We start from the raw sequence: 15117 nt of genomic DNA on the forward strand, positions 1-15117 counted from the left end.
TTTAACATCATGAATCAAAAAGAAAAAATAATTTTAGAAAAAAAAAAAGAACAGCTTCAAAGAAAAAATAATCAAAAACTAGAAACTATTTTTATTTCTAGTAAATAAAAATTAGAAACACACAACTATAACAAATAAACTTAAAAAACGTATATTATTTTTTTAATTTTATTAATTTCTAACATTATAAAAGTTTTGAGGGTACTTCTTAAACACTAAAAGAATATAATTGATAACTCTATAGAATTTTTAGATAAACATATTAACGAAAATTCAAATTAAAACCTTAAATATAAATTCAATAATTATTAATTCATACTCAAATTAAAATTAAGACATAAATAAAAAGAAAGAAAACTCTAACCAATAGTAAAAGGCGGCTAAAGGCTGCGAGGGGTACGTCAGAGTTTAATTTTCAAGGATTTGTCTGCGAGGGCCACGTCATTTTTTCATATCTCTGCCTCTTTCTGTAGTACGCATGTTAAAACGTGGATAGACATACGTACCTGTCTTTGATTCAGTATTTTATCACAAACGTACCATATGCACAGCGTATAAGTATAGGTATTTTGTGAATATTGAAAACGCAAAACAGTGTCTTTTTATGTGCCCATCTGATACAGCAGCGCCCGTAGCAATCTTCTCACCCTGTTTTTTGATTGGATAATAAATTATTTCCTTCTCAAAATGCCGAGAAAATACAAAACTTTTAGTATGCACCAGTGAATACATTAAATACGATTAATATTTGTTATTGATGATTAATGATTAACAATTAAAAAATAAAATTTTGTAATTACGATTTGAAATTGATGGTTGTAAAAGTCATTGTTAGCTAAGTAAAGAGGGTTAGAGTTGAATCCCACGTTAAATAATTTTTCTTCTGTTACAAAATATAAGTTATTTTTGGGTGATCAATTCGTCCTAAAATATAAATCGTTTTAAATATTTGAAGGAATAATAAATGTTCCAATATTATCTTTATTGACATTAAATATAATAAATACTTTTATAAGTAACTACTGACTTTGAGATAAAAATAATTTAATTAAATTACTCATATTTTTGTTATAATCTAGAAAAATAATTTCCTTAATCTTTATATAAAAACGTTAAACGACTTATATTTTGAGAGTAATAAATGGTCCAATATTATCTTTATTGACATTAAATATAATAAATACTTTCACAAGTAACTATTGATTTTGAGATAAAAATAATTTAATTAAATTACTCATAGTTTTGTTATAATCTAGAAAAATAATTTCCTTAACCTTTATATAAAAATTTTAAACGATTTATATTTTGAGAGAGAGAGTAATCATCATATTCGTTTTGCCCATGTATGCGTGATTATACTCGTTTTGGGATTTGAGAACCCTTAATCTTATAAAAATGGTCTACTAAACTCAATATCTAATTACTTGTCCCAGGTAACACGTGTATACATTCTTAAATATTCATAATAATTTACTTAAAAGATAGTAAAAATTAAACCGCCACAATGCAAATTGATCAACTGCTAATTTATTTTTAATCCAAATTTACCTAACTACTTATCATCCTTGATCGAGTTAAGGGATTTTGGGGTGGTCCCACCTCCCTAACAAAATTTTTTTTAAAAAAAATAACTTATAAAATATTAAATTTTTTTATTTTACCCACTAAAATAGTTTTTTTTTTTTTCAATTTTACTCCCTTAATTCTTGAAATTTTTTTAGTCTCCTCTAACTTTAATTCGTGGCTCTGCTTATCCTGTTACATATATCGTTTAAACAAATGATGTTTGGAATTGTCTACCCTTCACTCGGTGACCTGATAGACAGTAGTTGCAGACTAGACAGTGTAGGTTTTCTTATATAACTCCAACAATTTGAGTTTGCAGAACCGAGAAATGCAACTGCATGACAATTTCGTAATTTGAAGAATATTTACCAATTCTAGCATGCAATAACAATTGTCGTACCTTTGATAAATTTTGCGATAACAATGAAATAAAACAAGATAAGATTTGTTGTTTATTAGTATCTCCATTTTATTTTTTATAATTTCGTAATATTTATAAAATCATAATTTACAAGTTATCATTAAAGATTGCATTTAGTAATTCTTTTTTTTTAAATCTGAACCTAAAAGAAACTAATTAAATTTATTTCATTTAATAATTTGGACTTATAGCAAATTAGACTTACTTTTAATACAAAATGGTTTAAGCGTTTTTAGTTTGTTTGCCTTTCTCGTATTACTCTTGCACTCCCCGAAGTGGCAATTAGGGCCACTTAACAAGCACACAGAGGCTTAAGGATTTTCTCATATAAAATAATAAGCATTCTGGTTTCAAATTTTGATACCATGTTAAATTTGTCCTCTATGAGTAATTAATCAAATTCATTAATAATTAATAATTTAACAATCATTTTATAATAAGTTGGATTTATCTCTAACACGAAATAACCTAAATTATTTTGATTGATTTACTTTCCTAATTATAAATTATTTACTAATGTTATATATTTCAATCCCACATACTTCTATATTTTTAAATGATAGTAATTATAAATTTAAAAATTAAAAATAGCATAACAAATTGTTCATCTTTGAAAGTAGGGGAGAGCATACTTTGCAAAAAAAACTGAAAAATCGAGCTGAACTGATTTATTTCGGTTTTTTAATTTAATTATTTGGTTTTGATTTTTAATTTCATAATTTCGATTTTTTCGATCTTTGAATCAGTTAATGCAAAATAAGTATTTTTCAAGTAAAATCTAACTATATGATTTAACCAATAGATTCAATCTAATTTTTGAATTTACTTCGATGCGGTTTAGTTTCAACCAAAAAGGCTAACTTTGATTTTTGCAGATTGACTCGGAATTGAACCACCCGTTTGCACACTTCTATTTGAAACTAATAAATTTCTATATATTTTCAAAATGTTCTTGTTTGTTGAAGGAGTATCATATTCTTAACTCAGTGTGTTTATACGAAGTTTAACGAATTAAAAAATAATTTTCTATATAGTTATATAATTCAAATTTTCAGTACAAACATTTTATTTTAAAGTCGACCCAATTGGGACGCTTAATATTTGTATATAAATTACAAATTAATAAATTTAGCATTATTAAATGAATTATTGATCAAATCATATTAAACTAAATGTTTTTAATAAGAACAAAATTAACAGACCATAAAAAATTCATAACTTTGCAAATTTGAGAAAAATCTTATGCAATTTGAAAAATTAAAAAAATATATATTTCATTTTCTCTAACAACCAAAACTAAAAGAAAATGTTTTATTACATATATATCAAGCATAAATGTCTGTGCTATGTATATCCGGACAATACCCAACATTTAACGATAGTGAAACTGCAAAATAAAAAATTATATACACAAGAAATGAAAAATTCTAAACCTTCCATAAATCAAAACGTCGTGGGATAAATGCAAAGCTCGTCTGCACCGCCTCAACTAGCTTTGGCCATTTGTATAAACATGTTTGTGTTATCAACAGGTGGAATACATTATTTGCCCCTAACTTGCACAAAGAGTCTTGTGCCGGTTTCTTTTATTTTCAAAACGGCCTCTCCATAGTAGAAAATTATTACAAAATTATTATAATTTCACACCTCTCCAAACATACGGGAACAAGTGCATTTAAGAGGCACTGAGTGTCAAGAAAAGTGATGATATGTCAAGAATATATAGTAGAAAAAAGAATTTATTTTTCTTTTTTAATTTTTTTGTGTACTAAAATTTATATTTATTATTATCTTACTTTCAGTGCGCCCACTGACAACTCAATTCCTTCGTTTCAATTGTAATCCTGAGATTACTCTTTCCTTTTTCTTCATTATTTTTTTACCTCTCCACTTTCAAAAATGGCTCTCTCTCTCCCCCTCTCGCTCTCTCAAATTTCAAACAAAAATCATGTAATCTATCCTTCCAATTCTATGATTTTCACCTCGCGTCGCTTATGTATTTTTCTACCGCAATCTGGATGTTCTTCTTTAAAATTACAATCAATAAATTTGAGTTTTGAAAAAAGCAATTTGATACACTTTCATTTTGGGGCTAGGGATCATAGTAAGGTTATGAATATATTAAGTTTTATATGATTGTTATTTCTTTTATAAATGGTCTCATATCAAGTGTGTTTTGATGAAATAAAGAAGTGAATATGTTTTGATCAAAATAAAGAAAATATGTTTTGATGTAAATAGAGAAAATATGTTTTGATGAAAATAAAAAAATTCACAGAACTTGAATCTGTATGAAAAGAAGAAAATGATAGAGAATAGTTAAAATTACAATATTCTTTTAATTAATTTAATAATAAAAATATAATTTTAAACTATGAATGAGTTTAATATATAAGTTTGTTGTTTTTCAAATCTGCAAATTCTTGTTCTTTCTCCATATTTTGTTCATGTTTGATTCATTGTCCAGATTTGCTAGCTAGTTTCTTGGGTTATTCCATGTGTCAAATTTAAAGAGATAATTGTTTAGTTGAGATGAGAGATGAGAGATGAGATTGGTTTGGTTGAAAATTTCCATATCCAATGTCTTTGAAAAATTTTAATTTAATTGCTTACGTATCATCTTAGGAATTAGAGGAAATCGAAGCCCACATAGTTTTTTTTTTTTTTTTTTTATTACAATGGAAAATAACCTCCTAGTTATTACAATTAATTTTAGTCATCGGCGCCACTAGTGCCTGTTAATGAGCCGGAATCATCATCATCGCTTGAATTTTGTTGGTCTTGAGTTTTAAACGCCGCTCAAGTACAATCGTCAACACATTTTTGCATTTCCACATTATTTGGCGATAATCTTAATCGTGTTGGATCTAAAATTTGTCCACCCGCACTAAAAGCTGGCTCCACTGAAACAATAGAAAGTGGAGAAGCAGTAATATCTTTTGCAATTGAAGCTAAGACTGGAAAGCAATTTGCATGCTTTTTCTGATCCTTGGCAATTATAATTTCTCTTACCCATTTAACGAGCTTGCCCCGTAATGTTTATTTACTCTCCCTTTTAACTTATTTTCATACCATTTTTTACTTAGGAAAAAATAACACGAGTACTTTCATAAATTCGCTCAAAATAAAAAAGGAAAGGAATATTTTGGAAAGGGAGATGAGTTCAGCAACAGAAGTGGGATAGGTATGTGAGAACTTTGAGCTATTCATATACATTTAGAATTTTACTATTCATATTTTCTCAATCCCGATTAAAATTTTACTATGTGTATTTACGTCAAACCACTTAAATATATCTAGACACCTCGTGAAAGTATAAAAAAAAATCAATAATACAATAAATAATAATCATTTGACTAAATAAATGATTAAATAAATAATTTTAAATAGAATTATTGTAAATTTTTATATGACAATATAAATAAATAGAATTAAACAGAATATTTATTTCCTAACATTATTATATATATTTTTAAAGATGGTTTAATATCATAATCACAATTTATAAAATATTGAACTATATTTGTTAAATTAAATTTAAACATTGAAAAATTTCAAAATTATTTAACTAGAATTCAATTATATAAATAATAAAAAAATAAAAATTAAGATATAAAAAATTTAATTAAATATTGAAAACTAATATGTATTAAAATATTTGTGCATCGTGTAACCAGTTAACTATTATAACATACTTTTAGTATCTATATATATATATATAAATATATAATCTGTTAAATAAAAAAAAAAACTTTAAACGACTGACTTGGCATCTTCCTATCTAAGCATTTCTTTTTTTTTTTTTTTACAATTTTTTTGATTTTTTAATCCCCTTTCTTAGCATTTCTTTTGTCCCTTATAATTATTTTATCTATATATATTATCTATAACAATGGTTATATTAAATTTAAAAGTTAAGATTTAAGAGATTTTACAATAATTATATTAAATTTTAGAGATTTTCTTATCTCTTTCTAGAAATGCTAAAACTCATTTTCTTTCTTTTTCTATTTAGGAAAAGTGCAACTGCTCAATGAAAAATATGTATTGGAAAGAAAGTTTTCTAACTTGGTTTGTATATTCTGGAATTTTTTTTCTTTTTTTTTTTTTTTTTAAAGCAAAGAATTTTTTTTTTTCATTACTCTCATATATGTACATTCTAAACTAGCTTAGATTATGAAATGATATTATTTTGGTGACAGGAATTGATGAGAAGAAAAATGAAACTATTACGTTTGCCATGAATGAATTGATTCGCATAAAAGGTGTTCTTGAAGAAAATTTAAAATTGACCCACTACTTCTTCAAGGTATACAACATCCAATATATGCTTATCCATTTATTTTTTAATACATTTTATGTATTCATTATACCTCAATCTATTATGCTTGGATTCACTTTGTGTTTGTAAAGGGAGATCAAACCAACTTTAAGATTGAAGCATCATTTGGAGTTAAGGCATCAGAATTTCACCATCGTGTCAAATACACTATTATGGATGAATACCTTAACATCATTTTCTATGTTGACGCGCTTTTAATATTCTCCAGTTTAATTTATATGTATTTTTCATTTAATTTATTATTTTTCACTTTTGGTGTATTTTATGAAAATAAAATGTTATTATTACTTTTTATTTTCAGAAGAAGAATGTTATTGTTATTATACTATTGGGATATCTCTTATGGAATAAAATTATTATGCTTAATTTAGTTTTTATTTTTCTTAAATGGTCCATTGGATTTTTAATTAAATATAAAAATGCATTATCCTTTAGAATAAGTTTTAGTTGGATTTTAAATGCATGATAATTTGTTATTCATAATAATATTATCAAGATTTATGAAATACAAATTTGCATTCATGATTTTTTTAAAAGATTTTTGAGAAATGGACAAGAAAAGATAACTTTAAAAAAATAATATCTATTGCAATAATTAAAAAAAAAAAACTATTGTTGACATTAAGGAGATTAATAATTTTACCATCTTATGATTTATACGTAAATTATAAACTATAAAGTAAAATATACAATAATATATTAATCCATGCAACGTGCGAACCTACAATTAGTTAAGATGTAAAAAATGGATCTTTTTCTTTTCCTCCATGTGATTGGAAAATATCTTAGGGACATTTTTGTAATTTTCTAGATACTTAAGCTCTCGGGGCCTGACCGACGTAGTAACAATTAGAACCTTATCCTCTTTTTCGTTAACGTTTTTATCCTTTCATTTGGCATCCTTCCTACGTCAACAAAGTCCGCTACAAAATGGATAAAATATGAGACATTGGCGCCAGATAAAGTCAATGCCTAATTGCAACTTCACCTTCAGCACTCGAGACCCCGAAAGAAACCTAGTCGTCCATTGATTTGGGAGAGAAAATTAGAAACAGATTGGATATGGTTAGAGAATGGCGAGAGGCAATTAGTGGGTATGGAAGAGAAGGCGGTGACGGCGGCAGAATTGGAAGCCACGAAGCTTTACTCTTATGGTGGGCTGCACTAATCACTCTATCTATCATTACAGCTATCATCTTCTCATGTGCCGGCGGTGCCACCGAAGGTAAAGGCTCAAATACTCACGGTTCAACAGGCGGAACTGGGTGCGGAGCTGGGTGCGGAGGTGGGTGCGGTGGATGACTTTCATCTCCTCCGCCTGCCGCGTTCATTCTCATACAAGCTTGAGATAGAAGTGAATTAAGAGACAAATATCAATAGAACAGTAGAAACTTCTGTTTCTTGACCATTTGATACCCAAATATTTATTTAGTTGTGCTTTTGTATAGATATAACAGTCCCTTGCATATAGAATTGTAGTCCGACTGTAAGTTTCAATTATATAGGTACAACAGTCCCTTACATATAGAATTTTAGTCCCTTGCACAAGTAAGATATTTTTTTAAGTTTCAGGATCACTTGGATTGCCTTCAATTTGAAGAACATACAAGTTTCGTCCATGTATGTAATTCCATCTGCCATTACTATAATAAAAATTGCATATTATCTATATTTTGTGATTTTTTTTTCAACTTGAAAACACCTGCAAATTACTCACTCTAGAGTTACTAAGAGTAATAGGGATAATAGATGCTGCAATGTTAATTTCTAATCAAATTTTGGTTCGACTCGGCCAAACAAACACAGCCTTTTTTTAAAATAAAAAAAAGATCTTTTGAACAACATACATGTAAATGTAATATATGAAATGAAATGAGGTTTTCCAGAAATGCATATTTACTCTTTACAAGGAATTATTTACTGCCCCTGTTGGACGCAAATGATAAAAATAGTACATCTGACACACTTAATCATGTAGGATCTATCTGAATTTATTGAAAATGGGTTCTAAATGATTATAAGAGAAGGCGTGTATATACCAGGATCACTCAATAATTTCTCATTATTTACCAGGACAACAAGAATCATGTGAAGGGTAAATTTTGCTGCGTGTCATATTAACATCCCTGACTCTTTCTTATCTCAGTGGAGGAAATATCCATCCGAAACAGTTCAGCTGGTATAGAGATAAACATGTCTTTTAACATTTCTGGAACGTTGAAGTCTTCAAGAACCTAAAGAAAGACCGAAATATCGCATTGATAAAATTTCCAAATGAAAATCAAGCAAATGCTGCATAAGCTTCCAATAAGCAAGCACAATACCTTAAAGACACCATCTACATTTCGGCCACCAACAAGAAATGTGCATCCTGTTCTTTTGCATCCAGTTAGTATATCTATCATCTTTCCGTAGTCCCCATCATAGTATTTTGGCTGGAAAAGCAGTAGAAACAAATAGTCAACATAACTCTTTAACCTATAAAATAAATTGTAAATATAAGCTAATAGGTCATGCTGCTATATTAAGACATCACGCATGCGACAGATTTCAAGGACATCATGGATGCGTATGTGTACATAAAAGATTAGTTCCACAACAATACATTAGTTCAACTTCAATGAATCATTATACATATTTCATTCCATACCACGTACTGCCTAAACTAACCTATAGACATAGGTATTTGGAATGTGCTCTTTCAAAAAGGGCTTAAGCTAAACAATCTTTTCTGGTTCTAAAAATAATGCGGCCATGCTCTGAGAAAGAGCATCTTCTTTTGGTGTCAATGCAATGCATATGTATAAGAAAGAATACAAAGTTGATTAACCCTACAGTATAAGCATCATATATCCTCACCCTTCCATTACATTAATCAGGGAACATGTCACTATATGATTAATATGCCAGCAAAACAAAAAAATGTTATCCATGAGTATGCTAGAAAAAAAATTTTTTTCCCTTAATATTCTGCGTAATTTTCTGTTCATCTATTGTAACACACAATACCAAATTCAAAATAGTAAAGGTTACTAGTACATGAAATTCCAGGTAACTATCCAGTAGATAAAGTTAAACACTGTCATGTAAATGCATTAAAATTAAATAAAACATCAGAATGTATCTATGCATATTTTATTTAGAGCAATTTGATTACACACATTAATCAGTCTAGCAGCTGTGTCTGCACCAATTACAAAAGAACTTCCAGGGAAAAGCTCAGCCTTCTTATAAAAGAAAGGTTGATTGGAAATAATTACCGTCTTTCCTGCCATCCAAAAGGAAATGCATTAAATAATTATCAAATGGCTAGTTAATAGAATTTCCTAGACAATAGTTTGCGCTGTTCAGCATTTTAATCTTTTAAAAGAATTCAACATTAAAACCAGAATAAGAATAAGCAAAAGAATAATAATAATAATACTAACACAAAAGCACAAGCAGCTTTGCTGTCTTAAATGTAATCAATAAAATAAATTTAAGGCTTACACAAGCAAATATCATTTCTATTCACTTGCAGGTTTCAAGGGGGCACATTACATCAACAGATATCTGATATGAACAAGCATTACTTTAGGATGCCTTAAATTCAGAGCTGTATAACTCCCAGTCATAGCATGTGATCTAACTACTTTAACTCAATATTGTCCTCTGAATAGTCAATTGCCCAATTCAAAAATTTACATCCCAAATTGTTATACCATAACTGAAACTTACGATCAGTGCCCGGAAAATTTCCCCATATTTACATTCTTTCTGAAAATCATGATTCGTTTAGATTCATGCAGTAATATGCAAAATGCATCGACCACCCAGAAATATTGGAAGTCCAAATTATAAAAAATAAAATAAAATAAAATGTAATTCATGTAATAAGGAAATATATAGGACGAGAAAATGATATAAATAACGAGCCTCACCAAATTTTTCAAATTGCTTGACACGATCTTTGATTTGTGATACTGATAGTGGAGGTTTATCAGCATTGACTGCTGAGATTTCAAAGCATGGATATCCATTGCCACAGATGCTGCATAAAAGTGGTTATCAATGGAAAGTGACTTAAACAACTCTTAAACATAGTGTCAAAGAAAAACTTATATACCTAGTAGCCACTTCCAAGAGCTTCAGGTGACCCTCATGCAACGGATTAAAAGAACCAGAAAGTATTATCTTTCTCTCCTCCTTCGATGCATGTGTCACTACAAAACAGCTAGTACACAATAAATAACAGACAAAAGTTAGTGAATTTGGGATTTACTCTACCAAAGAACAAACCATACCATTGGAAAATGGATAGACCTTAAAGCATATTTGCCCATTTATAAGTTGTTCCAATTCTTCATCTTCAGTAAATCGTTCTTCACAATCATCAGACACATCAGATTCAGTCAGATGAGAAACAAAAGTTGCCTGGACTTTGCATGCATTTGCAATAGCCTGCAACCAAAAGCGGGCCAAAGAAAATTAAATAATAAGTCTGCCAAGGAAATGACTAAATGAGAACCACGAGAAACAAATTCTTTATACACAATTAAGCATGGTATATTTTTCAGAGACATGAAGGGAAACAAAGAAAAGGAATGTGTGGCTAGCAATAGCCATTTTGTCAGTTCACCCCACTTTTAAATATAGGTAGGTGCACCTTTTTAAGAATAATATGAGTTATGGAGAGAAAATGTGAAAATAGCGTACTTCTAACCAGATATAAGCTATGTTGCATGGAAACAGACACGGGGAAAAGACATTTTCAAAAATTTAGAAAATGGAAACGTGGGGGAAACAAATAAAAGGTATATCTGGTTAAGTATATTATAGACAATAAATCATTAAAAACCATCAAAGATATAACAATAAGTCAAGTTCAACCAACATTCAGCATATCCAAAAGACAAAAAAAAAAAATACTTGTTTTCAAGTTCCATATTCATTAAAAAATACATGTTTTATGGATTTATATTTATTTATTTACTTTAAACTAAAGAAACTTGTTTTTGAAGGCAGAAACGCGGTTTCCAAGTTACCAATTTACGGAAACGGCCCCGAAACATTTTCAAGGACTTTCCAGACATTCCCGTGCAGGAAACATTTCCAAAACGTCTCCGAGACAGCAATCAAAGCGAGTTTGCTTGCAACATAGGACATAATGGACAAATCCATGTGAATATTACACACCTTGAGTAAGAGATGACTTGAAATTGCATCTTCTTGCTCCCGATTTCGCAAACCCTATATGAAATCAGTAACCAAGTATTTGTAAATTTTGCAAGATGAAAAATTGAAATTCAAAGACAAAAAAAAAAAAAAAAAGGAATTCCTTAACCTTTGACAAAGTAACTGTAGATACCCAAAGTCTGTCAGATGTTCTTGTTGATAAGTAAAATCTATAAACAACAATGACAAAATGGATCTGAGAACATGAAAAGTCACTCGAAATGCAGCAGATTTTAAGAACTCCAGAATCACATCTTCGAAAATAGCTCCATGAAAATAATGGAAACTCAATACTCATCTTTAAAAGCTAGCTTCAATAGGATTCTCGAAACAAGAATACCCTATATGTAACCAGTAGCCACTATCATAAAGCATGAAGTCGACAAAACAATAAACACTGAATGTTATTTAGCATTTTACATTTTAAAAATAGGAATTTAATGAGAGGTTTAATATGTGTGATATGGAAACAAGAAAAGGTAAACAAACAAGAAACTGTTAAAAGCAAAATACCAGTCCATTTCTTTTAGTTTTAGCGACTGGTATTTATTTCTAGTTGGAATTTTGCAAAGCAGGTGTTCATTCCGGGAAGCAGGGCACTGTTAGAAGTAATGTTTTGGATAAGGCAAGTCCATCTCCAGGTTGGTTCAAATTCAATGTTGATGGGTCATCCAAAGGCAAGCTGGGTCAAGCAGGTGTGGGGGGTTGTTTTAAGAAACAGTAATGGTCATGTAGTTTGCAATTTTTATCATTCCATGGGGTGCTAGATCATAATGAGGCTGAAATCCTCGCTTTATTTTCAGCAATTGAGATGTTTTGGCAATTAGATGTTATAAGTTTCCCGTTGACTGGGGAATCCGATTCTAGAAATGTTTTGTGTTGGATATAAGTGGCCTTGGAAGTAGAGAACCTTCTCCAGGGGTGAAGCTAGGGTTTAAATTCGCGGGGGGGTGGGGTGTGGAGGGGAGCAAACACTTGAATGTGTAAGTTAGGGGCAAAGTGGTGAAAGTGTGTTACATTTTGCTGAATGGCCAGAGTTCAATCCCAACCAAAGTAAGCCATTTTTTTCAAGAGAGGGGGGCAATTGCCCACCCTCTCATCAAGGTAGCTTCACCATTGGCCTTCTCAATGCCAAAGGATTAAATTCTTTGAAAAATTCAACAAGTTAGAACAAACCATTTCTCAACTTAATCAGACACAATTTAATCATGTGGAAAGAAGCAATAACCATTTTGCAGATAGTTTGGCTAAGAAAGGTGTTGATGTCGAGAATCCGTTCTTAGCTTGGTTTTAAAATTGCTTTTATTTATTTTATCTTGGTTTTCTTTTTGTACTTGTTTTTTTATTCTAGTTTACTTCTCTTACCTTAGAGAGGTTCTCTAGTTTGTTTCTATAGGTTTTTTCTTGTCACATTTGAGCTTTTAAGTTTTGTTGGGTATATGAGGGAAGCCTATTGGCTTGGATTTAATCTTCCTCGGGTTTGATAAGTTTTTCTCCTTTCCTTCAGTTCTTAATAAAAAGGTTTTCATGATAGCTGACCCAAAAAAAAAAAAATGAGAGAACATAACTTAATTAATTATAATCTAATTGGGGTTGGCTATATAATATAGATCTTTTTTTCCTCCATTCTATTCAGTTAAGGGTTACATGTACAGAGAGGTTTACTGATACTAAATCCTTATTCGCTACTTCACTCAAGTTATCATACGTTTGTCCCCTGTTTTATTCACCATTGTGACTTGGAAATAAATTTACTATTGCAAAAATGCCATAGTCATTAAAGGCGCAAAGGGATCCTAGAGCCCAAGGCATGCTTTTAATACCTACTATTAGGGCCAATGAAAACAAGGAATCTGTAGTAAAAACAAGAGTAAACATGAAAAAGTTCTGACTTGAACTAGTAAGAAAACAATTTCTGTTCTATTATAAAGGAAACATTTCATGTAGGGGAAAACGTTTTCAATAAACAATACCTGTGGTCACCAAGCTTGGGACGTGTGCTAGCTAGAGAACCAGTAAAACCCACACCAAGAACTGGAGAACCTATTCAACAGATGAATCCAGCATATTAGATTAATATTAACACTTACTAAACCATTTCCCAAATTTAGAAACAATGACAAATGCTTCCATACCTTCATATTCATGAACAAGCTAACTAAGGAAGCATATATCATTCCATTTAAAAAATAATAATAAATCATACAAAATTGTACAGTGAATTAATTTACCAGGACTAGAGAGCTTAAGAGCACGATTGTAAGCCAATAAAGCCATTTCCTGTGCAGTTTGTTGGCTACAATAATGAGTAGGAATCTGAAGAAAAAACAAAAATGAAATTAACAGCAACAAAAAATATTCTAACAAAATCAGAAAAAAAAGAAAAAAGGAAAAGAAATGAAGAGAACCTTTCCAAGTAATTGAATCATGGACATTCTAGAGTAGGGTACCACTGCTTCAAGAACTGTATTTGTAGCTCCAGGAACTGACATCAAGCAGCCCAACGCCTAAGCACAAGATCTAATCAATTAGTTAAGTTGAATTTTAAAGATAATTACTGTTTTAGCATATACTTATGTCTAAGCAAATAGAAGGAGAGAGAGACCTGAGAAGCGCCGCCGGAGAGATAAAGGACGGCCTGAGTAGGACTGGAATGTATGGCTTCAACTAGCGGTCGAATCCAAGCTTCCGTCATCTTCTTCGTGGTGAATAAAATCAAATCTCTATTTTCAATTTTTCCCTTTTATCGATTAATCCATTTGTTACTCCACCAAACGCTGCCGTGTGGTTAGTCCTGTTATATTTTCTAATATCAAATGTCAATTGATAATTATTAACCTTTTGAAGTGCAATCATTTTAGGAGAAAATTTTGTGGCATCTCAAAATAATTAATAATTTGTTTTTTATAAATTAATCTATCGGTTAAAATTGAATATAAAATCTTCTTACAAACATTTTTTTTGTTGATCAAATATAATATAATTAATTTTTTCACTTTGTGTTAAAAAAACGCAAAATCTAAGAAAAAAGCTACTCATATTACATTATCTATTATATAAACAATTTGATGAATTTAGAAAAGGTGCTCATGTTATATAATCCAATATACTACAAGTTGATGAATTTGGTGTGCTATCTGTCGTACGGTCTACAATATTACTTTAATTTATTAAAACCTTTTAATGAATTATTGTTTTTAAAAAATTAAGGTTGGTTGAATTCATAAATCTTTTAATAAGTAAATGATGAATATTTTCGCAAATTGACTTAATTGATGTGATCTTGGGGTCAAATTATGAGGATGGCATGAAAAATCTGATTTGGAGGGAACCGAAAATTGATGCATAATATTAATTATTGCTAAATTAAAAAGATAAATAAAATAAATTATTCTGTTATTCAAGTTCATGTTTAAATTTTATGATTGACATTGTTTTACAGGATATGAGTCTGGATTGAGTTTTATATTAATAGATTCTCTTCCTTAAAAAGAAAATGTTAATATTTAAAATTTTTGAAAAATGGTTAAAAATTAAAACTGGATAGTGAAGCCAAAGGGTGGATACCATAATT

At 29.7% G+C, this 15117-nt stretch overlaps 2 protein-coding genes across 2 annotated transcripts; one reads left to right on the forward strand and one right to left on the reverse strand.

The window, feature by feature from the left end:
* The first annotated feature begins 7202 nt into the window (after positions 1-7202).
* LOC105636930 (uncharacterized) lies at positions 7203-7998 on the forward strand. Its single transcript, XM_012220339.4, has one exon. The coding sequence runs from the start codon at positions 7392-7394 to the stop codon at positions 7629-7631; it is 240 nt and encodes a 79-aa protein (XP_012075729.1). The 5' UTR covers positions 7203-7391; the 3' UTR covers positions 7632-7998.
* Positions 7999-8161: 163 nt separating this feature from the next.
* LOC105636929 (Nucleotidylyl transferase superfamily protein) lies at positions 8162-14310 on the reverse strand. The gene is made up of 12 exons (XM_037641436.2): positions 14149-14310; positions 13952-14050; positions 13775-13859; positions 13517-13586; positions 11653-11713; positions 11505-11558; positions 10613-10769; positions 10435-10531; positions 10250-10359; positions 9491-9597; positions 8654-8764; positions 8162-8563 (listed from the first exon to the last, which is right to left on the reverse strand). Exons 1-12 carry the CDS (start codon positions 14236-14238, stop codon positions 8447-8449), a joined length of 1158 nt encoding a protein of 385 aa, XP_037497364.1. The 5' UTR covers positions 14239-14310; the 3' UTR covers positions 8162-8446.
* Between the last annotated feature and the right edge of the window lie 807 nt (positions 14311-15117).

The sequence above is a fragment of the Jatropha curcas genome, chromosome 10, assembly GCF_041381405.1.
Source record: "Jatropha curcas cultivar XTBG-Jc1 chromosome 10, XTBG_Jcur_1.0, whole genome shotgun sequence".
Classification (NCBI taxonomy): Eukaryota; Viridiplantae; Streptophyta; class Magnoliopsida; order Malpighiales; family Euphorbiaceae; genus Jatropha; species Jatropha curcas.

Excerpts from the sequence above, each read along its gene's own strand:
- LOC105636930 (XM_012220339.4), top strand. The coding sequence starts at position 7,392 with ATGGTTAGAGAATGGCGAGAGGCAATTAGTGGGTATGGAAGAGAAGGC.
- LOC105636929 (XM_037641436.2), bottom strand. The coding sequence starts at position 14,238 with ATGACGGAAGCTTGGATTCGACCGCTAGTTGAAGCCATACATTCCAGT. Across the intron at positions 11,714-13,516 it reads CCCAAGCTTGGTGACCACAG|ATTTTACTTATCAACAAGAA; the intron begins GTATTGTTTATT and ends TGTTGTTTATAG. Across the intron at positions 9,598-10,249 it reads CAAGCAATTTGAAAAATTTG|GAAAGACGGTAATTATTTCC; the intron begins GTGAGGCTCGTT and ends TTTGGATGGCAG.